Below are 27,187 nucleotides of genomic sequence, written 5' to 3'. Positions count from 1 at the left end.
GAGGAGGAGCAGGAGATGCCAGCAGGACCGCGGGAGTGGGATGTGGGTGTTGGGAACAGGCGGCGAACGCGCGCAGGCACCGAAACCGGAGACTGAATATCAATCAAATGCACTCCAAGTATTATCATAAAAACCAGTCAGACCGGTAGCGAAGCACGTTTGAAACGTGGATCCCAGCACACGGTCACGCTAAAGGGTCGGCGGTTTTGTCCTGCTGTGCGGGAGCTGCACTGAGCTGGCGATAATGCCTAAAGAAAATTACTTTTTTTGAAAGATCCTTCTATTTCCACCCATTTCATTTCAGTCTTTTGTTATCAAGGATTTCTTGGAAATTTTAATTTCTTTAGGCTTTGTGCATGGCCAGATGCTCTTCTGCCTTCAAACTGGTGAAGAAATTGTGAGGAGGGGCACAAGCCAGCAGGGCTGAGGGGCAAACCTGGACCCAAACCAGCAAACAGGGTGTTAACGCGCATCAGGAACACGACAGCGACTAAAATTCACTGCCCTTAATCTCAGCCCAGGGCAGAACGGGGGTCTGGGCTGCCTCTGCCTCCAGCTCCGGCCTGTCCCCTCTCCCAGCTGCTCTTTCTTATTTCATGCTCATCCGGTCATCCTCGCCCGCAGGTCATTAAAACCATCTTTAAACTTTGCTTCCATGCATCCCAAGGGCTAAGCACACTCCAGATGACTCCGATCTCCTCCCCAACCCCTCGTCCCCTACCTTAGCCCCTTTGGGACCTGCTAATGCAGCGCAAAAGTGGAGAGAGAAATCACGTGAGCTCCAATTCCCCATCCCTGATGGTTTTAGCTGTAGTGAGAAATCCCCCCGGCTGCCCTGACAGGCCGAGGCGGATCATTTCTTCAGCTGCTCGACTTCGGAGCCGGCACGCTCACAAACCAGAACAGCGACTGTTTAAACTCAGGGAAGACGGAGGCAAAGGGATATTGTCCCATCTGCCCTCCCCGCCGTGGTGCAGGTCCTTACGGCAGGACGGGCAGCTGCCTTTTGAGCGTCCCCAACCAGCTCCGTGAGTCCCCAGCGTGCAGTAGCCACAGCCCTACCTTGGTTTTTCTTCCCTGGAAGGAGTTTTCCGTAGCCGGCTGCCACCGCTCCAAGGGGCTCTTTGGGAGCTGCAGTTGCAGCATCCCCTGGGAGGCCAATGTTTCGGGACAGAGCCGCTCTGCCGAGGATGCCGTGCAGGGCTGTGTGCACACAAGGGCTGATTTCACATCTCCACGTGGCCCTGCAGGACCGGTGTCTTAACCAGCAGCTCCTAAAGTTTCATCCCTGAACTGACTTATGTATTAACGAGACCCAAAACAGCACCGTGTGCTAAAACAGCACCATCCGTGATTATTAAAACTAGTTATTTTATCACCAGCCATGCGAGACTCTGAGCGTACGGCTTCCCAAACTGAAATAACCACATATCTGCCCAAATGCCAGACAGCTACTTAAAAAAAAAAAAAGTCATCCTGTTCTCTGGTTTGACTCGGCAATAAAAAAAACCAGCACAAACCCCCAAACAGCCCTAATATTGCTGCTCCCAAACCTGGCTGCCGTTCGTTAGCTCGCTCGTCTCTTTGCTCGCGAAATGCCGGTGGTTTGAGTGGTCTGTTGCTCATAAAAGGGTGGGACAAACCAGAGCCCGAAGTCTGCAGAAAGCTTTGTGTTTGCTGGAAGGGTGCCTGGCGTCCAGGAATACAGCTGTTAGGGAAAGATTAAGTCTAGAAAGTCTTTCTTCAAATTCAGACCGCCGCTAGGCAGAGTAAAATTTAATATTTAAATCTGAGCTGCCTCTGAACTGGGTTTTTAAAGGGAGGGTGTAGCTACGCACATCGGAGGGGGCATGAAAGTTTGTTGACAAAGAGACTGCGATTTTTCCATCGTTTTATTAAAAACTTTTAAATGTCTAAAATGAAAATGTACACCTACTACAATATAATCAGTTTGTACACTCACAGTTAAAGTGCTAAAAATTAAACATTACAAAACTGACACTGGACTACTGTAAACAAGTCTACCAAGAGCAGAGTGCAAGTCAAGTCAGCTACGGTCAGGTACTACCCCATGCTAAAGCCACGTGCACCCTCTACGTACAGGTCTCACGAACACGAAAGCTTCTTCCTCTCTCATTCAGAAATGGATGAAATTACAATACCAACACGAGCGCGTCAAGCGAAAGCGCTGGAAGAGGTGGCAGCACCGTTACATGCACCCAGTTCCCCAGCGCACGGACCCGACGGCCATTCGCGACAGGCGAAAACCACGTAAAACATCCCGCCTCGGGTGAAAATAAATCCCGATCCGGTTATAAACTAAGTACATTGCAATAGAAGTGAAATTTCACATTCAGTTTGACATTCTGCTGTTCAAGATGAACCTGGGGATGTCTCCTGCGTGGGGGCTGCTCCGCTCTGCAGCCCGGTTTCACGGCACAGCCGGGGCTGCTCGCTCCCTGCCACCGTCTTTTTGGGGGGTCCTCAGCCCCCCCCGGAGCTGGGCTGCGGGGCTGGCTCCCCTGGAAGGGTGGGCATTGCTCTAAGGGCTGACCCCAACTCTCCTGGCTCTTCCTGTGGTCTCCCCAGGGGTTTTCCCTCCCCTCCTTGCTGGAACAATTTGGCAGCAGTGTTGGATTTGGCTGCAGCTGGATTTCAGCCGGAGCCACCCAGTGCAGCCCCGAGCTCACCACCGACCCCGGGTACAGCTTATATCTACAGCTTCTGTAGCAAAGTTTAGGTCTAAGCACTAAGAAAAGGGAGGGCACTTGAGAGCGGACAAATAAATTTACAATTAACTGTGGCTTTTTGCTGCTGTTGGATTTTTTACACTTTAAAAAGATGAGCGCTACCGATGCAACGGGAGGGCAGCCGCGCGTGGTCCCGAGACAGCCTTTTCCATGCAACACGCTCGCATCTCTCATTCGCGATATTTCAATGAATGACGAGAGCAACGAAGGGATTAAGAAAGAAGGAAGATCACCAGCCAGGGGGAATCTATTGTCAGCGGCAATCGGGCCGACGTCTGCATTCACCAGCCGCAGCCGAGCGCTCGCCGGCCCCCAGCCACCTCCTGCTTTGCCTGGACGGGGCAGCGAAGGTCTCAGAGCAAAGCATGCTGTGCCACGTTGCTCCCTGCCAAGGGGTGGATGCGTTCGCAATGGGATAAAAGGGGAGATTCAGTTCCCCGGGAATAATGGGAATAAGAAGCTGTGGATTTTATAGGAAGCTTTGATATCGTGATCTTGCAAAGCAGTATTTCGGGGCTTCGGTCACCATATGCGTAGGATGGAGATACGTTAACCTGCCGTTGGGACGAGCTGGAGAAACTGGGCTATGTACAACTTCTCTGCCTGCTTCAAAGGAGAGAGGGTCAAGCTTTTAGCAACATGCATCTGCTGGAGAGGGACAAAGTGCTGCTGTTAAATCCCGAGGAATGTGTGTTCAGCTACGGGCACGTTAGATCAGCACAAGCCCGAAGCAACCGCAGAACTGCCATCCTGGGCAAGGGTTTAAGCTCCGGGGGAATTTAAAGATTAGCACCAGTCCCAAAAACCAGGCATCTGGGCTGGAGCTCTCGCCAGTTAGCAGGGGGTGCCAGATAGGAAATCACCCCAAAAACATGCCTAGGTACCCCTGCCAGAGACGGTGGCTGGGCTGCATTCAACCTCAGACACATTTCAGGGCCCCCAGGCACGATGCTCTGGGAGCTGAAGCCCTGCGAGTGCCCCGGCTGGGGAACTGCATCAGGGCTGGGACAATAATCTTACACGTGAAACCTGAAACAGCCATTGGTAAAGGGCTTTGAAATCCCGGGAAGGAATGCTTTGCAGAAATAAGAGCGCGGCATGCTAATTCAGGTGTTGAAGATAAAAGGGAGGGTTTGGGATTACAGGGGTAGGGAGGGCAAAAAACCCAGCCAGAACTCGAGTTTTACATTTTAATCACCTCTCTGGGGTGACAGGAGTCTGTCCTTCGCATACAGGACATGTGAGCAAGGAGCAGCTTAGATGTTCCCATCTGGGAACAACACAGGGACTAAACCTGAACAATTAATAAAATTTCAAGCAGGATGTATTTTAAACCTCCATCACCATTCCCCTCCCTGACTCTAAACAAGTCAAAGCATTGCTACAATTTAAAAAAAAAAAAAAAAAAAAAAAAGTACTGGAAATTGAGCCAAGAAGATCAACATAAACACTTGAGCTTATTTAGTTCAGTTACAGCGTTTAGGAAAACTCAGCTACCTGGCTCCTTCTGCAGATCCAGATTCCCCAAACTGTCATCCCTTTGAAGCAGCAAGTTATTTAGTGGAAGCTGAATCTGAAAATAAAAAAGGGTTCCACCTTTGTGGCTTACAGGGAATTGTCGTTTTGCCAGTTTAAGTCACTCAAAGGACTCTTCATGCCCATCTGCTTTGAAAGAGGTGATCTAGCGTATCTGGACAGTTATCCCTGCAGACGTCCCCCGTGGCTGTTTGCTGAGCAAACGGGCAAAGCAGAGAGTCTGCTCTGCCCCGGGGCGGTCGGTGCAGCAACCTCCCTCCCTGGATTTACAATAAAGAGAGCGCGGCATTGTTGCTAAGCTTTGTTATTCCACGTTGGGTTTGGTTTGTGCTTCTCCTTTGGAGCAAAAGCCTGGTGGAAGCAAGAAAGACAATTTACAGTAAATATATTTCTAAGACACGGTGACTCCTAGGGCAATCTTTGATTTCAAAGAGCGCACGGTTACGTGCTTTGCTGTTGTGTCATCAGCTACAATTAAATTGAGTAATTGTAGCGCAGCTCCGTTTCTGCTGTTCGCGAAAGTCTCTGAAGTACGCACCACGGGTTGTTGCCCTATTCCTGCCCTTGAGGTTGTGCCATCTAAGCATGTACAAAGGCTTTTCAACATGCCTCGAACAGGTCAAAAAGGGAATTATGTAAGGACAATGAAAAAATAAGTATTCATTTCCCAGCAATGATCTGTAGTAATTACTGAGGTAGGTTTAAATGCAATCAGTGTTTCCTCATGCTGAACGAATCTTACAGTAGATGCTTCAGAAGATCTACTGCACCATCCAAGACATGCCTTGACTTTTGCCTGCAGTGTCAGCGAAGACTTGCTGTACCCCAACAGACTATTTACACACAAAAAAGCCCAAACTGAGAATCCTCTACCGCGAATCTGTAGCAGGGAATGAAAAGAAAATAACCTACAGTAGAGGTCGACCAGTAATGCAAGCTCCCCGGTTGGGAAGGAGCCAATGATTTACGGTGGATACCTGTCTCCTCCTCCTCAAGACAGCCATGCAGCGGGTTTCTGGCTGCTGCATCCCGCTCTTTCCCCACCTGTGGGGCAGCTCCTGCCTCGATTTCTCCCACCCATTTCTAAATTCTTGCTCCCCGCTCGCTCAGAGCAAAGAGAATCCTCCCAAAACCCAGCCATGATATCGCCAGGAAGGTGAGCTATCCCTGATTAAACTACTCCTGTCCATTTTGGCCTCAGCCTTCCTCGCCTAGGCTATGGGGTTTGTAAACAGACTTTCTTCTGTTTGTACGGAAAAGGCTGTACATTCCAGTTTGGGCAACAAATTCAGCTTTTCTATTATTATTTTTTAAATAGATCAAGAACAGGCAATCTCAGCTTTTGTACATTAATCTAAAAAATAAGTGGCTGAATATTATCTAGATAACTGGTTTTAAAATTGATCTCTTCCTACATAAATTGTAAACAAGTAGAAAATTTAAATAGTCTTTTGTAAAAAAGCAAGGACAATACAAGTTATAAAAAAATCGCTCTTCCCTGCCTCTCTCTTCCCCCCACCCTCCCACCCCGTCCCAACAACTGAGCCTGAACAGCTCTGGTAAGAGCTGGTGATCATCAGCGGAGCTTCCTCTCCTTCTCCAAAACGCTCATTCCTGTGTTGCATTTCCAGTGTAATCATTAAAAATGCCTGCCGATTCGCACAGATGTCCTTTATACAGCTTTTAATATGCGTCCCCTCCCCCTGCGCTTGATGAAAACCTGTATCAGTTTGTTATCTAATCAGAGAGGTGCGCAGAGGAATTCCTTCAATGTTCAAGAGTTCCCTTATGCCTTACAAGAAAAAATCTCAGTGTGACCCTGCCAGCGAGTTTCAAGGGTAACACCTACCGACATGCAGAGCCATCGGAGGGAGGGGGAGATTTTTTTCAACAAAGAATAAGAAATTCAGCAATGGTGTCTGATGAGTAACAGTTATCGAATAAATAATTACCTACAGATAGGGTCAAATGAGGCAACCAGCTTTTTACTCAATAATTCAAGATTGCTGAACACTAGCTCTGATGCAAGTACAAGAACGCTGGCTTCAACACGAAGAAGCCAGTCTCGGCTTCCTGATGCACAAAATCAGCACCCGATGAGAGGCATGATAATACTGAGCATTATCACATCACTGAGGAAGGGACCGCGAGCCGTGCAACCACATCAACTACTCTTTTCCAACAAAAGCGGCTCAAGCGCTGGTGCCGTCCTCTTCGATAACGCGGTTCATGCTGGTCCCGTGCGTGATGTGTGTCATTGGGTTGCCGCTGAGATCCCTGATGCTGCTGTGACGTGACTGTTCATTAAGCCGATGAGAACTGCTGTGCCTGGAATGATCAGTCAGTCGTGACATGCTGCCATGAGGTAGTCTTTCTTCTACGCCTCTGTAGCTGCAGGGAGTGTACCTAATTTATAAAAATAGAGGACAATTATTACTATTGTTACTGCCAGTCATGAAAGAATGTAAATAATTCTCGGTGCATGTGCACACGCATGCACACAAACCCTCTGCTTTTGTGAAAAAAGTCGTTCTCTGTTTAGCTCAGTCATTCAGCTTATACAGCCCCAGGCAAATTGTTTCAACTCCTTATGCAGCTTGGTTCTTACTACAGCGCTATGTATAGTATTGATAATTAGGTGAGTAAAATACTTGACAATAAATTATGTTATAAACCTTAACTACACCTCAAGTTAGAGTGGGTAACTTTTATTACTGTTTACTTCAGCAGGGCTAGGACTATTTACAGAAACAAAATCAATTTACACACAGACAAAAGCAGCCATAAAAATACTGAGCTGACTTTAGGTCAGATCCGTTTTCCCATGCACTGAGATGATGTAACACAGATCACACTGCCTTTGCAGGAAAACCAGCACCGAACACATTCACGCTGTGTAATTCATGAAGACTAGTGTAGACTCTGAAAATACCAGGGTATTTTTTTCTCTTTCCAATCCAGACACTAACAGGGAGAAGAGATGCAATCAGAACAAGTAAATATTAGCAGAACTTCTAGTTTTAGCAACATGATAGCCAAACGTCTGGCTAGCAGAGGCTTGTCCAATTTTCCACAAGATTTTAAAGAGAAGAAACGTACCGGCCGTCACGCGATCGGTGCAGGCTGCCATGGTAGCTGCTCACTTTGCTGTGGACACTGCCTGCCTTGCTCCTTTGGTCGTCCATCATTGCCAGCTGGGTAGAGGAGGCGTGAGTCGAGGTGCCCTGGGTCGAAGTGCCTCTTGACTTTCGGATAATGGGAGTATTGGGATCTCTCAGAAGAGACTGAGCAAAGTCTGGCTCTTGCAGCACCTGACGACTCTCATTTACAACTCTGAACCAGACATGCAATTTGAACAGTTAACGTTAATGACTGCAATATAAAAGTGATTGCAGTAACCGCACCGTAACTATTTTACAAACAGAACAGACATATATTACAGCTTGGCAAATAAGACCATCTATTTACATTATAACGTCCCTATTTGCCAAATTTTGAAGCACCCCTACATTTGGCTATTTTAGCAAAGTTCATATTCTTGAATCCTTCCCACTCCCTGTATCTGATCCTCTAGCCTAGACATGTGGAATAATTGCAGTGTATTTGCTTATGGCCTTAGTTTGTGAATATCATTGCAGGAGAAATCCTTGGGATAGCGCTGTGACTCAGCAAGCTCAGATTACCCAAGGAACTGCCTCTCAGGGAACACGGGAAGGCGCTTCCTCACTCAACTGAGCATTTAAAATCTGGATTAAAAGTGGCAGCAGGAGGAGAACACCAGAGGAAATACAACATACACAATAATGCATAAGCAACTGGTCTGTAGCCCTTAGATCAGTGGTTACAGTCTCATAGCTTCTCTGTTTGCTGAAATCCCTTGCTGGAAAGGGCTGGCAGAGGGGCACACACTTGACCGCTCTACCATAGTGTGATGAAAGGAGGTGCTATCACATCCTCTACATTCCCTTTTTTTTTGTTTTAATCTTTTTTTTGTGGGGAGGCCTTTTCTTCCCCTCCCATTCTCTATATTATTCTTTCATGTTCTGTTTCTTCCGCCTGGCCAGCTCCTCCTCATAATTTTCTTGCTCACGGAGGATGCAGGCTACCTTAGGAGGGAGGTTTGTATCGGCTCTGCCTCTTACTGCTCAATGAATGGGGCCGGCAAAGGAATCTGGCTCCAGCCAGACGCTGCAGTGCGTGGGAGCTCCTCTCCTGCCTGGCTGCACCAGGAGAGAGGATGCACTTCCAGGAGCCGCCCAGCTCTCCCGGAGATAGCTGGTCCTGTAAAACAGCTTCCTCTGCCTTCATTAACTCTATCCCTGTCCTCTAGCCACCAAACCAGTACGTCACCTCTATGTAAATCCTATCTAAATCTATGTACATATATTAAAATCATATTACGTTGTTGTTAACCCCATGCATATCTTAGTAGGTTATCTTTTGCACAAAGAAAAATTTACTCCAACTTTAGAGAAGGTAATTTTACTTTAATCTCAGCAGAAGGCCAGTTCTGCTAAGGATGGACAAGTCAACGTCATGGAATAGTCACTTAAAGGCTTGCTGCAGATGTCGATCTATTTTGAAATGTCTGCTTGAAAGACAGTATTCACGATTATGAAAATAGCTATTCATAGCTATTACAAAATCATATAGATTGTCTCTAAATTTATGCCATACCTTAGCCTAAATTAATTTCAACCTTACGGAAGCTATACGACATTCTTATTGTCATTTTGTCAACCTGTGCTTTGGCACTAATGCGTAAGGGAAGATTAAACGCAGAGACAATTGCTTTTAACTGCAATCATGGTGAAAAGAACTGACATTTAATTTCAATTTAAAGGTCTGATTCAGTTGACTAGATAAGCATGTTTAGAAATAAAAAATTCCAACTCCACCTCTCGGTAAATGGCAGAGAAGCTGTAGTATTCAACTGAAATCTAATTCTTGTTAAAAAGTATTTTGAAAACAGATGGAGCAATGTAGATTTAATTCTGGGACCAAAGAATAATTATGGAAAAATAAGCAACAGTTTTTCAAGGGGGGTTTGAGCTGTTGCTTGTCTTGTTCTTCCTTGCTCCATTTTGGATAGTGAGAGATTTCTAAGAAAACTGCCCCTATCTATTCCTGTCTTTGCCTCTGTGAAAAACTAACCAAAACACTCTTCCAGGACTACAACGGAAGAGGAGATTATTTGCCAGTACTCAACCAGTTTATCTATTAGATATCAATACGCACTCTTTTTTCCTGCGTCCGTGGAAGAAGCTAGCCCACTCAAAACAGGTCTTTTTGCTTCCAACCCAGAAGACAGAGGGTATCCCAACGACCAAAGCCATGAGATATTTCATGAGAAAGAGAATCAAATCTGGACGACTCATCTGAGTGACCTAGAGAGAAAAAAAAAAGAGAAGCGAAGATTATACAACCCATCATAGTTCACTACTCCATTTATTAACTCATTTAAAATAACTGTCTCTGCTTTGAGCCAAAGTAAACATCAACAGGGTTCCTTTGTTTCGTGGCTCTAGAGAGCATGACTGAGTGTGTTGTACAGCCCACTGTTGAGTAAAACAAAAGATTCAACTGCTGTGAGGTCTTGGCCTTTATTTCTATTTCTCATCTTTTGTCTGTGTCCTGAATAACTGTAAAGTATTTTCTAGTCTACAGATTATAAAGACTCGATTTTTTGATGGAATTAACGTATATAAAACTAGGTGCTACATTTGCTGTTGGGAAAAATCCCAATGAAATGCTTCATGAGATGTTCAACGCTGATCCTTTATTCCTTAGCCTTCAGTGGAGGGTTATACCCATAGTCTCCCTCCCACAGGAATTTGAGGCATCGCAAGGTATGACTGCCTGATTCTTACCAACCTGGCAAAACCCCTACCTCTCCCCATTTCTTCAGGGCCATCAACTGAACTTGAAAAAGCTCATGAGGTCTGTTTTTGCAAACATTTTGGTATACAAAGGGTTTGTTTGGAAAAGATGCAGAGAAGATACAAAGATATTATTTCCAGGAAGGTCTGTAAGGTAGTTTTAAAGAGGCATCCAGGCACTCTCTTGAATCGATAACCCAGCTCAAAAACAGAATCTTCAAGGACAGAGAACTTCAAGTGCAAGTCTGAAAGATACCACCGTCTTCTTACATGAAGGCTGTAAAGGAAAGGAACTAACTTATTCTGGTGTAATTAAGTTCTCTGTAAGCATTTGTGTGACACTATCACTTACACTGTGACCATGGAAGGTACACTAGATCTCAAACATCCACTGGCCATTAAACAACTTGGGGTATAGGAAGAGGTTCCCTGCTTTTCATCACAGCTGAGGGAGAGCTGGTCAGAAAACCTAAATGAGGGATCAATCAAAATACTCAACACAGTCAACAACCAGGGAAGACAATAAAACTGACCACTGCAAGGCTGAGTCTAAAGGAATGGGTCTGCAAAACACCTTGAAAATTTTTATGGTAATGGGGGATGAGGACTATGAACAGAGATGGCACAATAAAGGAGAAGAACGGGTAGTCCTGTAAGCAGAGAAAGAAAATTAAGCCAGGCAGGGAGCAAGAGAGAATGAGACTGATAAGCAGATGACATGAAAGGACGGCAGACGTGATGGCACAAGCAGAAGGCGGACCAGAAGGGAGGGAAGGAGATCCTGTAGCTGGGGACTCCTTGGTAAGGACTGACAGGCCTTCAACCAGAGCAGATCCAGAGCAGAAGGATCTTCTGCCCAAGAGGAGCACAGCTCAAAGCGGCGGACATAGAGGCAGAAAAGTAACTTGACAGGTGAGGGGAAGACATCAGTGATTGTCTCATATCGTGACACATTGACAGTATGAGGTTCTCACTAGAATGGCTTTAGGATGTGTAATGGTAAGGCTGGGAAAGATGTTTAAACAAGTGGAAATTCGAATGACCTTCCGTTAAATTCTGCTGATCCCAACAGAAATAAAGTAGGTACATAATAGGATAACAAAGATCCACAGATGGCTCAAGGATTAGTATGGCAGGAGGGTTTGGGGCTGTTTAATCATGGAGAGATGCTCATGAAATTAGGTCTCTTTCCAACAAGGAGTACCTGCAGGAACAGCTTTGGGACTGATGGCGACACAGCTGATAAAAACCATTAGACTTAAGAAAGTGATCTGGATATCTACCGGCCTGTTTAAAACAGAAGAAAATACCAAACAAGCTGTTTCAAGCCAGGGGAACATTGCTCTGTAAGCTAAGAGTGAGACTGAAATACTTTGTACAGTTCTGGGAATTCAGTTTAAATTCATCTTCCTGGAAAGCAGAGGGGTATAGAGAAGAGCTAGTAGGATGACAGGGAACAGCCAGCCTCTCTTGCAAGAAGCTTGTCTGGCCTATAAAGACTCAAAGGTGTGAAAAAAAAAATATTTGTTATGTAACATGAAATATTTAAACACTGAAACATGGGAAAAAAACCCACCTAGGAGTATTTAAGCTAAGCAATAGGAAAGAAATATGGCTGCATCAGCCATGAAGAGTTGCCATCCTTACCGGAGCAAGATTTTTGGTTCAAACAAGAATTGTGGAGATGGGCATCTTTTAAGGTTTAGTATTACCAGTCTACGAAAGATGTTGACAGTGACGGTCAGAGCTTCCCTCTGACCCTATGAGCCTATATTAATGTAGAAACACATATGTGATCTCCTAAAACAACATCAAGAACCATTTTTATTCCCAAACTGAAAATCCAATTCAATGTAGTCACTGTGTCAAGATGATTTGCCAGAAGTAGGCTCATGCCCCATGATTCTCCAACCACATAATGCTGAGGGGCAGCAGAGCTTCTATATGGACCAGTGAAAATACAGCAATCATGGTTTTAATACTTTGTATTATTACACATTTCTTAATAATATCACCATTGTAGCTGGAAAATGAGAATTTAAGTGTCTTGCCCAAAATCACACAGTGCAACTGTGGCAGGCTAGAACATGACAAGAATTCAGGGCATCAATATTGGTCTTTGGTAGCTACATGCCCATCTTTCAATTAAATGTAGAAATATAACGAGCATTATTATAAGATGCCTGCTAGAGTTCATCTTCATATGAAGTGGGATCAAGGCTCTCCCCATGTCAATTCTTTCCTCAGTACTGCTTAGTATGCTTTCCATCAATCTCTGCCCCAGGAAAAACACTGATGCTGAAAGGTCTTTGACAACACTATGGACCTTCCTATGCTTGCAACCATTTAACCATGGAAAATGAGTCTGAAGGCTTTCCAGGTGGTTTTGTAGTCAACCTGTGAGATTCCACTCAAGAAAAAAAAAAATTAACAATTACCCAATAAAAAAGTATCCAACAAAATTAAGCTCTCAAAAATTAACCTTATTATCTCATTTCATAATGTGCAAATGTGGCATTAAGTGGAATAAATGGTGAAATTCATCGTTTCTTAATGAAGGTAATATTCAGGTAAATTTTTATATTTACATATAATGCTCGTCTGCTGGGCCAAGTCTCCCCTGGCATAACTACCAGCCTGAAGGGAATTTAATTTTGATTCTTGCATTAAGAATAAAACAACAGTTCTAGTGCTACAGCTCTCAGTTGCTCACTGTACTACAGGACATCTTTATTTTATTGACTGAGTCATACTGTTTTATGCTCAAGCCAACAGAAATCAGGTGCTGTGATGTGTACTGTTGCCCATACTGAATATATTACAAATCCCTATTGCACTAAGTAAATTATATTACTTCCATGAAGATACTACAGTAAATCACTTGACAGCAAAACTTCTGGCTCAACATATTCATGCTGGGTGCTATAAATAATTCCAAGCAAAAATTAAAATAAATATATACAATAAATACTTTCAGGTGAAAGGAAGAACATCCTACTCTTTGGCAAAGCAAGTTATTAAACATCATTACATATATTTCTTGAAAATAGCCTCTTTGCGCAAAGCAAGCAATTCAAGTAGTAACATATTAGACTCACTGATCATTAATACTAAAGTGACTGCACCTGTTTTAAACACATATCTGCAGATTATGAGACACTTATAATAATTAACACAGGAAAAATGAAACTTAAATTACTATTTCAGGCTTATAAAAGTGAAAATACCAGGTGTTTAAACCCAAAGCCTCCAAGCCCATTTCCCAGAAGCATGGCACTCATGTAACTCCAAGCCCAAAACGCTGCCATTTTCTTTCATTAGGGCAGAGAACAGGTTGCACAGTTTTAAAAAGCAGTAAAACTACGGAAAAGCTCACTCCTGTTCACCCTCAAAACTTAAATCCCGGAGATTTTCTCTTTTGCTATACTGCCTGTCTATTTAGGAAGAATAAAACGTACAACTTAACAAAGTATTGCAGACTTTAACGTGGTTAGATATATTCATAATACATGAAATTATAATTTGACCTGGAATATCCAAACTTCACACACCACTTTACTCAAATGCAAAACATTTTCCAAAAGCATCTGCTAATGTGATCTGCTTTGCTGCACAACCGCAGCATTGATAGTTCTAGAAATAAGGGCCCTTATTTATAGTAAATCCCCACTGGCAGTGAGTATAATGTTGAAACTGTTTCAGTAGCACTTCTGCTATTTTAAAACCATTTTTTATATATCCTCAGCTTTGAAAGCTCAGCTTGCCTATTACTATTTATGCCTCTTGCTGAGAAAATCCATGTAACTAGGACTACTGAGGCAAGTATGGATCGGCTGAAGCAACAATAGCAGCAATTCCAGCACCACAAAATCACTTGCTCTTCCTTTTCTCAACAAATTCATTGTGCAGGACCCAAGCTCTTCCAGAAGTATCCAACTCCAACACATGAAACCTCAATAATTTCCTGGGGGAGTACTTAGACAAAAAGCTGCTGCTGTAACCCTGTCCACACTTCTAAAATAATCAGCATCTTCATTTTTACAACTTGTCTCAATTGAATGACTAAAAGAGGAGACACAACGCTTCACTAAATTCCAGACTTCTTTAAAACCATGAGACATCTATGTGTGCAACCACCTTTGAAGATGACAGTGAAAAATGGAAAAGAATCCCAGTTTCTATTTATATTCTTGGAGACAGATGATGATGCAGGGAATATATAATGTGGTCCTAGATGCTGTGGAAGACCATCCTCCCATGTCTGTAGAGATTATAATTTTCTCCTCTTCTCCAGCCCGTTAGCTCAGCTCTGTCTGATTCTGTGCAGAAAGCCTTTTGCAAATTTGAGACAAGAAAGAAGTCACCCAAATTTGGGGTATAACAGAAATGAAAAAAAATGGGCAGACTGATTAACCGACAAATGAGACACTCAGGTCTCTGATGCCATCCATGCTTATATAATAAGGTCACCTGATGCACTTTCCATCTTTGTTTTTAAAAATTCAGAATATAAGCAAATATGTTTGAGCTTAAACAAATGCAAACTTCTTTAAGCATTAATTGGGTCTATATACTTCCTTAAAAATGAGGATATTGGGAAACATCTAAAGAAAGAGTATGTATTTATTGTTCTTTCTAACAGAAATATTTCAACTTTGAGTGAAAAACAGTTGCAATTTTAAAAGTACTAAAATCAAAGTGTGATGGAATATACAATTTGGAAATCGATAGATGGCAAGAACACGAAGACAAGTTTTTCTTTTACAATTGTATTCTTGGAGAAAATCTCTCTAGAGTAAGAAGTTTTGAATGAAAATGTGGCAGTTCTTTTATGAGAACAACAACAAACTGGGTGAACTTACACCACTGTTGCTGTTTACTACAAATATCAAAGTTTATTTAAGAAACATCCCTGAAAGCTAAACTATTGACATAACTGAAAGGAGGAAAAGAAACTAAAATGCAGTTACTAAGAATTTAAAATGTATTTTCACCTCTTATTTTTCTACAAAATCCTTCACAGCTGCTGACTTATGCTGAGCTCCATACAGCTACACATAACAAATACTGTAAGAACAAGGAGTAAATATCACTAATGTGAACTCTCTATGCAGAATTTCCTCTTCTTTTATAGAATTACAATGCAAGCAAAGCACTGCTAATAGTTATTATGTTGTAATTTACTTGGGAGATAGACTGATAAATATCATAAAAAGCACACTCTTAGTGGCACAAGAAAAAAAGTGCCTTAGAAATACAGCCTAGTAATGTTTGAGCTTTGATAAGCGCATGGTATGTAGCTTCTGAAGCTACAGTTAAAGACTTAAGAGTATTTTAGCAAGGTATGTGAAGGTACTCTTTGTTACAGTTTTGGGTTACAACATGTTATTGATGTACTGCAATAATTTTCATATAGTAACATGCAACATCCCTCTACCCCTCCTGTACAGACGTGGGACATCCTCATGCCCTCCCCCAGTGGTTTAAACACTGAAGGAGTTTTAGATATTCAGCTTTCAAAGTGGGGGTCTAAAGGGGTACTTGATCACAAAATACCCTCTGCAACTGCAGCACCATCCAGCTCACCTTAGTTGTCTATTTTAGGACTTTAGTGTTAACCACAGATTATACATTACAGCAATTTCTCTTGAAATTAGTTCTGTATGAGCATTCACTTCAACTTTCAGTTTTGTTCTGCAAGTAATCCAAGTTGTGAAATGCTAATAAAAAGTCCCAATGTGCATCTAAAAGTACAGGGCGAACACTGTGTCAGCTATAAAATAACAGCTCTCAAATACTATTACTTTTACAGCACAGATGGAGAAGCATGAATCCCATTAGAAAAGCAACCCCTTTAATATTAGAGATTGAGTTCCACTGCAGATGCAGCCAATGAGGAAAAAACCCTCTTAGAACTACTACTACAGTTTAGGCCTGCTACACTCACATTATCAGCTGAAACAATAACTGTGAACATCTACTAAGTAATTTAATTCAGTAATTTCTTCTGTTTCCCACTTGGCACCATTGCCAGACCCTTCTTTACGTCTGTTAACCTCAGCGCTCCCCTCATCATCATGTATCAAAGGCTTTCAAAATACCTCTTACATATTGGCAAGCCACTGACTCAAATCTAGAGACGCTGCAGATCTCCTCTGGGCCTCAAAAACCTGTGATAATACCTTTCTTTCTAGATAAAAGCCTGTCTTACAAGCATGCTGGTCTGCTCTGAGCATCAGGAGCTGCCTTTCTGTGAGGGCAGACAGTGTCAAGGAAACGGAGACCAGAGGCAGCCAGTAGTGATGTCCTTCAAGATGAAAACCTCTCCTAGAGGAAAGGTAACACTGATGGTGATTCTCCATTTTCCTTCATACCCGATCTCTTTCCTGGAGATGCAAGAGGGGTTTGTGCACTCTAGCAACATGAGAGCTTGGGAATTTAGCAAAGCCAGCACACATCAGTTAGCATCATTCTTGAATGACAGCCCATTCCTTGCACACTGAGTTGGACCTGCTGCAAAGGCAGCCACATACGAAGATGTGACTGGAAAGCCTTGACAGGCTTCATGCAGACACCCGTGTGAATGCTAGATTGCACAGATCTAAGTCCCTGAACTGAATTTGTCTTGCTGTGCAGCTCTAGGCCTTCAGTGGTATTCAGCTAACAAGAAAAAATAGGCAACAAGATGTAGACGCAGGGGTTTGGGTTGTGCACTCTACACTCCGCTCTATTCTGTTCAGACACGTCTCGCAAGCAGCACGGGCACTGATGTTTCACCTAATGAAGACCAACAAACAAGTTCTGTCAGATACAAAGATTGCATATGCGATAGCAAGATTTCTGTAACCCGGTTTTTTCCTCCTATCTGCTGGGTTGGTGTAGCAGCTGGCTTGGTGCAGATCATCAAACAGAAATGTACTTTCCTCAGTGAATACAAAAAGACATTGGTTTGAATGCATTGTTTCCCTACTGAAACACACAGTGGCAGGTGTTCAGAGAGGAGGTTAAAAACATCAATTTCAGCATTCCTCCAGGGAAAAACAATGCTTCTTTGTAGGCACACTGTTAATTTAAGATGCTTATATAACTAATTTCTGAATATTTTCCCCTTCTGCCCCTGAATGATCAATCACGGTTGCTTTTTAGTGACAGAGACCGGTGGCCTCTTCCCACTAAAATCGCAAATTAATGAGCTTGCTGCCTGTGTGAAGTGAAAGCACAAACACAACACCTGTCCCCTTCCTTTGGGGCACAGTTCCACAACAACGCTGATCATTTGATATTTCCCTAAGGATAAAAAGCAATGAAATTCAAATTAACCCATCCTTTTGTTGAAAATGGGAGAAGTGGGGGAAAGACCAAAGGGAATCTGATCCAACAGTCTCATTTTCATAACCAATTCCATCACTGTCATTGCTTTGAGACTTAGAATATTATACTCACACTGCTCGTTTCCCAGTAAAATGTTGTAGCATTTGTCACTGTAAAATAAAATACTTTTTTCAAGTTATTAAAATCTTGCAACTTGCTTGTTTTACTGTTATCCAACAAGCAAATCCGTGCCACTAGTCTGGCTACTAGGCTGCACAAGCTGAAGAATTGAGAAACTATAAACACCCGAAAAAAAGGTAATGGCTAACCTGATTTAGCCCTCATTTAAGAGATAATGACAAAGCCAACACATACTTCGGGAGCTTCAGAACAGCTTGTCTGTGTGAAACAGTGTCAACAGGATCAGGAGACTTCCCTGCATCCAAAAGAAACAAAAGGAAACTTCTCTGGCTCTAAATACCAAAAGCCACATGGCTCAGGAGATATCCAGACTATTCCAAGCGAATAAATACGATCATTCAGACTCCGGGATTTCCAAAGGCGCAGCTCTGCGCTATCATGTGAGAACACGGATGCTCATTGTTTCTTGCTTTCAGTTGCGCTCTCCTCAGCCGCAGGAGCATGAAAGCACCATGCATTAACTTTGCCCATTGGCTCACATTAAAACAATTAAATTGTTAGAACAATTATGAAAAAGCATTACTAACTATTCTCCAGACTTACTTAATAACTCCCAAGTTGCTATATACCCAGAGTGAAAATTAAAGCAAAGTGATCAGCCTATGGAAGACTTGGGCCAGTTACAGATAGCTTCAAAACCTAACCCAAACTAAAAATAAATAAATAAGACACTGTAATAAAAGCTTATAAAATTACCATCTTAATGGGATACAGGCTATTCTGGAGGAAACTTATTCACCACAGAAGTTAAGTATTAGCCCAGGCACTGCAGATCCATGTCACCATGCCGAACTCATCTGCAATACATTTTTTTCAAGAATTTAATCTGCATAAGCACCTAAAAAACACATCCTTATGAAAACTGCCTCTACAGAACATTTAAAATGTAATGAATTATATTTTAGAATAATTTCTCTTGAGTTTCTCCGCCATGTTATGGGAGAGAAATATATGGGAAAGAAATAATTCAGTTCATGGAAGGACTGCACTGGTTTTCACCAGAAGTCATCCATTGTCTGCGTTGTGCCAGGGGAACACACTGGAGTCTAATCATCTGCTGGAAAAATAGCTTGAATAAAGAATAACACAGCAGAGAGCTGCCTCTCACAAGGTAATGCTGCAAGGTTTTCCTCATCTATCTCCTTCTTGAAAAGGGATCCCAGAGGACAACTAAAAAGGTCCTGACTCATGACTAGAGTCTAATAACTCGCCTCCAACGCTTTTGCCCTTCAGGCCCCGCAGTTAGTCACAGTGTCAGTAACCAGCAATCATCAAGAAGTTTGATGCTAACTGCTCTTCCATTCATGGGACAAGAATGCAGAAGACTACAGCTTCAGTGATCATCTTACTGGTATCTTGCAACAATCTTCAGGCAGGTTGATTCTGCAGCTTCAGGAGACTGCTTCTGGGAGAACGCCCTGTTTATCAAGGGAAAGCCGAATCTCAGTGAAGCTATCAGGATATCTCATAGTTTGTGGCTTTATCTTGAAACAGAAGACAGCATTCAACCACAGCTACTAATTTTTTAAGTGCTAGCCATCGTTTGTAATTAGAGAGATTGCCCAAGCACCTGCCTTCTGTTTTACCATTATGTGGAACTGGCATCACAAGTCTCTTAGCACTAATGCCGGGCATTAAGCATGGGAAAAGCAAGTCTACTTGAGTGTACTACCCATGAGAGACTTGGACTTCTCTTTCCTTTTCCTGCGGACATGTACAAGCTGAAGTGAGCTGTCCTCTGCAGAGAGGAAAAAGCAAACAAATCCCCACCTGCCACAGAGTTGTTTTCCCCAGCACAGCTTATCTTTCCTCTTGTCACTGGAATAAAAGAATCACTTCACAACACTTGAACATATTCCTCACTTTGGACCATTTCAGCCCCTCTCCCAAATATCCCCTTTTGGATGAGCTATAGCTGTTCAACGTAACAGGTCTGAGAACCCATAAACTCTTTTTTCCCTTACAGACCTGTGAATAACACACAGATTAAAATGACAAAGTATCACTTCAAGTCAAAGCATGACTCACCCAAAGGTGTCTAACACAGAAGATGAAACAAACTCAATTTACTATGATTTCTCTTACCTAAATCCCAATGCTTACAAAAAAAAAAAAGTCATGCAGTTGTCCTTACCCTCGTTGTGGAACCAGATAGCCTTACCGTAGTATTCTGTCTTTGTGCAAACAGGGATTGCAGTTGGCATGGGCTAAAATGGGTCAACAAACTTAACAGCTGAAACCAAGTTTTATCAGCAATTGCTTCTTTACTGGCACCCACAACACACTGCTTGATACACCTATCTTTCACAGAGATTAAGACAAGATTAAAGAGATGCCTACCTGAATTACTGGCAAATCTGTTAAATTAGGGATACTGAGGGGTAGCTGCAGCAGGTTGCATTTGGCAGATTTGTCCCATGGCCAGAGAAGTTGGAAGCTCCCTGTTGCCATTCAGAAAAAATAGCTTTTTTTTCTTCAGGTATTAGCACTTCATTGGCAATCAAAGAGTAAGACAGGAAAAAAAAAACCCCTAATGTTTCAGAAAATCTTATTTCTGTCAACCCTGCTGCTAAAAATTAACTTGGACTAAAATCTTTGCAGCCTTAATATCTATTTTTGGCAGTAGATACTCTTTCTTGAATTTATTCAATTCATACAAGATAAAAATTTAGCAAGCTTCCTACGACCCAAGCTTGGAATATATCGTCATTAATAAACTCCCACTACTTGAATGAAGACACTGGCATTAAGAACACAGAACAAAAGAAACATCCTTGGTCAAGTCAAGTCTTCCACTGCTCCAGCCAGCAATGGCACACAAGCCTATTCAGCTATCCAGCTTTACCCTGAAATCATGAGCTCCCCTCCTCAGTTCATCATGTAATTCTCTTATTTCCAACTCAAGTTTATTCATGGCCATGTTATCATTCTGCCAGGACTGCCATTTGACTTTAACAGCTCTTTTTGAATGTCCTTTAAGGATTTCTAAAACTGCAACTATGTCCCGTCTTACTCTTCTTTGGCGAGGCTATGTACACTCCTCCTCCAAAGACAAACTCTAACAGAACGTTATTCCTGGCACCGTTTCATTACTTTTCATTTATTTTTGTTTTCTTCTTGCAGTCTTTTTTGATCCAACACAATGCAGTCACATAATGCCATGCAGAAAAAACCAGTTGCACATAAGATTATATTTGTTCCAAAAATGGTTCAGAATGAGTAATTACCACACTGTGAAATGGCTGAAGATTAAGTCATACGAAACAGATTAGTGTAATTTTGTAAATATGCAAATAATAGCCAAATCATAACTTAAAGCACAAGTACGGAAGCTGGGGGAGAAGAAACAAACAGCTATTTTAGCAAACATGGTATTTATAAAATATTTCTTACTCTCCACGGACAGAAATACTATGTTCATTAGTCTAAAGGCCTTCTTTTTCAAGTTATAGTGTGAATGGAATAATATTAATGACCATTTACATAATTTGATCTTAAAAACTCAGTTCAGTTGAATCTTTGAAAAATAATTTGGTGTCAGCATTACTACATCAATTGAGAAAATTTTAGAATGTAACACTGAATACTGTAATACTGTAAGGGTGATTGAACAGTGGAACAGGTTGCCAAGAGAAGTTGTGGAGTCTCCGTCCATGGAGATATTCAAAATTCGGCTGGATGCAGCTATGAGCCATCTGCTCTAGGTGACCCCACTTTGAGCAGGGGTTTGACTAGACAATCTCCACAGGTCCCTTCCACCCTCAGCTATTCTCAAATAAACACGAGAGTCTAATATACCCAAATATAATAACAAGAATTATTAATGCCCTATTTCTACTGAAAACTCCTCTTAGTTCTCTCTGATAGAACTGCTTCGGGACTAGAGATTGAAGTATTTCCATATATTAAAGTTGAGCTCTTAAAACCTATACAATGATGCATTTTTAGAAAGACAAGTCCCAAACTTCAAACACAAGGAGTAACATAGTCTGGTCAAAGCATTATAACCCTGATCTGTGAGTGTTCTACATCCTGGAAGACAACACAGCTCATCAGTTTATGATACTGCTTATCAGTTTTGTGTTCATACTTTTGACTCTTTCATGGTGAAAATGAGAAATAGGCACTGGTCTTAGGTTTTTTGAGCATAATAGATATTTTAACATAATTCAGCATTAAACATTACATATAATGACTTCAGAAACTCTATTAAAAAGAAAAAATAAATGAGCAAAACAAGTAAAAAAATATCTGTATTACTAAGAATATAATCTGTTAATGGAAAACATGTGAGTAACCCAGCTCTTTAGATAACTCAAATATAGCCTTTCTTCATATGAAAAGATTCTTATTTATAAAAACAAAAAAAAGTATTTTTATGTTCCTCAGTTGAATTTTGAAGCTGCACCTGATTCTTGAGTGGGCTTAGATCATGTGGAAAGCAAACCTTCATACATGTTGAGAAGAGATACTGTACACTTTGTCTGCATTTACATTTCTAGGAAACGGAATAATTCTCTGTTAATAAAAAAGAACTAATAGAAGGATGACACTGGGGAGCACTGTTTGTCCATAAAAATAATGTAAAAGAAAAATCAAACTTGAAATGTGCAAGTATTTGTTATATTTTCATGCTATATAGCCAAGCCATGTCTAAGCTACGTGGATGTTTACCAAGATCAAGGCACATACAGAACATGTCCGAGAGATCTGGACCAGTCTTATAGGTGAATTTAGTTCATATATCTCATTATATTCCATCATTAGAATAGATCTATTATTTTTGAGTGTAGTCTTTACTTAATAATACTGATTTCAGGTCTAGAAACACATTGTTTTAACAGAGAGAGTAAACATCTTTCTATATTTGTGTATTTACAGACTGTATTCTGAACTGCTTTATGTTACACCACTAAGCAAACCTCTTAAAACACTCACAGTGGGAGTTGGTTGCTCATGTTATGCCCAGTGGCATTATAGATATGGTGACTGCAATCACAATTCCCTGAAAAGTCGAAGCCTTCAGAAGAAAAGCTATTATCAGCAGTATAACTGTCAGAGCTGCTTAGTCCTGAGACCAATGACATTCAAATGTAAATACCCTTTCAGGACTGAAGTTTTAAAAATTTGTTGGACATAATAATGATAGTCTGGAATCACTAGGAATAAATGCACAGAAGTGCAGTATCTCCGAAATTTACTGGACCTTGTGTTTCTGTGTGTGCTGACGGGACAAGTCATTCACTAGTCAAGGAACACTACAGAGAGCACAACAAAAGCCATCTTACTGAGATTCACTCGGATGCAGAATATTCTGACTTACAAACATCAAGGTTCAGCATTCACTGAGATTTTGGCAGAGATCTACAGTTAACACCCCATTGAAGATTTTCTCTTTGCAAGCCAGTTTACAGCTATTTTGACATGACTGTCCAACATCTCAAAGCAACTCTGAAACCCAGTGAAAGAGTCACAATCATTAATGAATGCATTGCTATTCAGAATTTTCAAACGCAAATTATAACCAATTACTTTTAATTTATTAAAACGAAAAGTTAAATGTTTTTTTAGGTGACTGATTTCCTAACACATGTACCACAATATTCAATTCTGACAGTTAAGAGTGACTGGTGCTTCAAAACCAGAGAAATCAGACCTTTTAACTTAGTTTTTGTTGCCATTTTAATAGCAATTAAAAGAGTCAGTGGAAAAAGAGAGCTTCCTTAATAATCAAAGGCTGTTCTAGATATAAAGCATGCTTATTAAAAAGAGAAATGAATGAAACTGAGAACTCAAAACCAGCAAGATCTGACCTCCTTTGGCCAAGTCACCCTCAGAAAAATACTTGAATAAAAAGAAAGAAAAAAAAAAGAAAAAGATGACCTTGAGGAGTCATACTTGGGTACAAGTACAAATCAACCTGTCTGAAGATAATGGTTGAGAAATCAGCATTTCCCTTTGTCTCTAGCTCAGTCAATCCAATTAAAAAAACAGCCAGAAATGAGTCATGTGCATGAAATGATTGCTTTCACTCAATATGTTAATTGACTGGAAATTGCATACATGCCAAGGTACGATAAGAGAATACATCCTATGTAGGATTTATCAAAGCTCTGGATGTGCAAGGAGGAGACAGGACTGATATTACTAATGCTGAAAAGGAGAATCCTGAGAAATTACTAGAGTATATTCTTTTCATTGAATATATTCTTTTTCCTAAGCATTTAAAACAGGAGAAATTAACTGAATCACTGCCAGGAAACAGTGTAATACTGTGGTTAATGTTGTTGTTCAGAGCTGATACTACTTTTGTTTTTGAAAGAAGCCTAACTCATAACTCAGATTTGCTCAGTCTCTTCTGAGTAAACAGCAATATGGAAAATATGGTTTTTATCTCATCCCTTCTCTTTTTTTTTAGGACAGAATAATTACATTCAACAAGAAGCAATTCCTTAGGGCAGATTTAAGCAAATCCATTACCTCTCCTAAGAGGAATTCTAAACAATAACTAATGAAAAAGAGGGGGGAGGAGAAATCTAGATTTATAGACATCTCTAAATGTATTCTCTTTAAGCCTGCCACACACAAACGGTGCTAAGACATTTCTTAACAAAGCCTCTTTTCTGTATCCAGCTTAGTGCACTCCCCCGCATGTTTCTGAAGACCCACTGTAACACAGATGGTGAAACAGCTGAGACATTTGTATTTAAAAAGATAGTGGTAACACCCCTGATTAGTGGAGAAAATGGCAAAACCTGGAAAATGCCATATATTGCAGCCAATAAAAATGGGGAAGCTCCACCCCAACTTAATCAGCACCCCAAAAACGCAGAGTCTGCATCTCAACAATTTCTTCTTGCCACTGTTTTCGGCAAGATGTTTGTAAGCCTCATCTTTTCTTCTCTTTGGTCTGCGTATGCAATTGTTCTAAAGCACTTGTGCATGAAAATAAAGCCTGTGTCAACAAGGGCTACACTTCACCCATAATGCAGGCATGGGAAAAGACAGTCTGCTACAAGAGAATTTCTTAAGTGCATGCGAGTCAACTTTGCTATCACAAAATTTAAAATCTCTACAGTAAATTCAAATGTCTATTAAGAATTTGGGGGGGGGCACTATAAAAACTGAATACAAATACAATTCATAAAGTTAGGCTTTTTTCTTTGTTTTTCTTCTCTTTTTGGGGGGATGGGGGAGAAATGAAGAGACATAGCTGCAAAGCCTGAGCTGGAACTTACAACAGCTCGTCTCAGTGTCTCTTTTGCTTCTGCCCAATTTTATTTAAAAGTAGGCACCAGGAGACATAATATTCAGCAAAGTGAAGTAACAGCAGAGCAAATGACTAAACACTCCCATATTCTTGGCTCTCAGCCTACCATTACTTTACCACCATAGTCGCTTTTCAGTTGGCACCTGTTCATAAGAAAGCTTCCCTGTGTTGAAACGGTTCTGCAAGACGGCTACGCGTAGTCTCTGCTTTCAGTAACATTCCTGCAGTGTTTGTTCAGGGCACCAGGCAAAAAGTAAAGGAAGGACAAAGCCATGCCAAGTGGGAATGAAACATACTTGAAAATGTTACCCCTACCCCTGTTACGTGGGCAACCTTTAAAAAGGATGCAAAACAAACAAAGCAATTTATAGTTGTTAGTGATCCAAACCAGTCTGAAATGAACAGCTTTTTATCGCAACACTGTTAATTTTGAGACATCTAAAATGATCTTGAGAATTTACAGGAAAAAAAAAAATTAACTGTGATTAGATCAAAAAGTACATCTGTGAAAATGAGAAACAAGAAAACTGACAAATTCTTGAGCCAAAATTATCAGCAGGTGACAGAGATTAATCCTAATATTAAAATCCATTTCTCCAATGTTAGTTGTCAAATAATGCTTTAAAATAATCTGTAATACGGTATATTTTCATTATTAACAGAAATATATTAGCAAGCTTGTACTTTTGTTTTCCTTTGTGCCTGTACTAGATACTTAGAACTGCCATTGACAGACAAGAGGTACTATTAACAAAACATTCTTTCCATTTACGCTTTTGGTATCTTAGGCAACCACAGTTAATCCTCTCTTCTCTATCCAACACCAGCACCAAACAGAAGTGAGTGGGTGAGAACTCCCATCTTCAGTAAAACCCATCTGACATTATTACACAGCAAGACTGGGGCCTCGTCTCGAAGAAGGTAGAGCAGAGAGGAAAAAAAATTGGCTGGATTGACTATCTATTTTTGTTCCTGATAGAAAGGATATTCAGTATTATATTACAGCATTGATCTTAATAATTAAAGTCCTTAAAAATACCAAGGCAATTTTCATTTTTTAAAAGTGAAGATCAGAAGGAAAATAGAAAAGATTTAAAGAGATAAGCATAATAACTGCTTCAAGAACTCAGCTGGTTAAAATTGTATTTGCAAAAATAATTGTGTTGTGCTCATTGTTCTTGCAGAAAAAGTCTTCTCCATTAGCAGTTGAAGGATGTTTATATGATGCTTAGCAAAGCAAAATTAAGTCTGGGTACAATTCATCTGAATGTCCAATGAATCATTAAAAAAATGCCCATTTCTTGGCTTCAGCTAGAAAAGGTTTAAACTATCTTACACAGTTCAATTATGGGACTAAGAAAAGAGATAAAAGCTTTTAAGACCATACTCTGCCATTTCAAGAAAGCAGACACATTTCCTTATCTCAGGAAGATGACAATTACCACTTTCTTCCACCTTTGAATGTTTCCAGCTTGATGCAGCCCTTTCCTTTTCTCTGGGCTAGAAAAGCTGTATTGACCATTTGGACTCCTACTTTTCATAAAAGAAATGTACATTACAACCAGCTTTGGAGACAGACTTTGCTCAGTATCTATTTCACTTTGTAGACAAATTCATCCCAGTGTTGAGACATATTTTCAGAGACTGGGGCAGGTTACTGTGTCCCAGTTTGATTGCCTTTGTAATTTCCAAGAGGAACAAAACTCTAACACTGTCCTTGTAAAGAACAAAACACCATGGTGCACAGAGGACAAGAATATGTAACAGCAGCTAAATGCACTTCATACTTTTTTTTCCCCCTTTTACCCTACTTTTTACCTTACATCAGATATATCTGAACTTAGATATCTGATAGAAAGGAACTTACGGCTTTTATGGTAACAGGAATTCAAAACCTGACTGGACACAGTCCTAGTCTGACCCTGCTTGAGCTGGGGGTTGGACTAGATGATTTCCAGAGGTCCCTTCAACCTGAGTGATTCTGTGCTTCTGTAAAGCGACTGGCCAAAATTTTATCCCACTCCACTACTTCATCTGAATTAGTTCACATAGCATGACATGCTCCGTCAACATACAAGGTAGAAATTGCAAAGTAAGAGAGGAAAGAGACAAACTTTGAAAGCTAACCATTGGGTCAGGACTGCTGACTAAAAAGCCAAGCCAGTACCAAGAACTTGTTAAGAATGGTAAAATTATTAGAGAGATGATGATGATGATAGCCACACTAAACAGCAACAGGA

The 27,187-nt window shown here is 41.1% G+C and overlaps 1 protein-coding gene across 2 annotated transcripts in view; it reads right to left on the bottom strand.

Annotated features, from left to right (window-relative positions):
* Positions 1 to 1,874: 1,874 nt before the first annotated feature.
* Positions 1,875 to 27,187, bottom strand: part of FZD3 (frizzled class receptor 3) — a 64,179-nt gene continuing 38,866 nt past the window's right edge. For both annotated transcript variants that reach the window (XM_069805503.1, XM_069805504.1), the window contains 3 exons: positions 9,525 to 9,673; positions 7,386 to 7,619; positions 1,875 to 6,692 (listed from right to left, as the gene is read on the bottom strand). In XM_069805503.1, the coding sequence (XP_069661604.1) occupies positions 6,479 to 6,692; positions 7,386 to 7,619; positions 9,525 to 9,673 (597 nt within the window). In that variant the 3' untranslated portion in view covers positions 1,875 to 6,478. The remainder of the gene's footprint in view (positions 6,693 to 7,385; positions 7,620 to 9,524; positions 9,674 to 27,187) is intronic.

Source organism: Haliaeetus albicilla, chromosome 18 (assembly GCF_947461875.1).
Source record: "Haliaeetus albicilla chromosome 18, bHalAlb1.1, whole genome shotgun sequence".
Lineage (NCBI taxonomy): Eukaryota > Metazoa > Chordata > Aves > Accipitriformes > Accipitridae > Haliaeetus > Haliaeetus albicilla.
The sequence above is the reverse complement of the archived record's forward strand: the minus strand, read 5'-3'. Positions and strand labels throughout refer to the sequence as shown.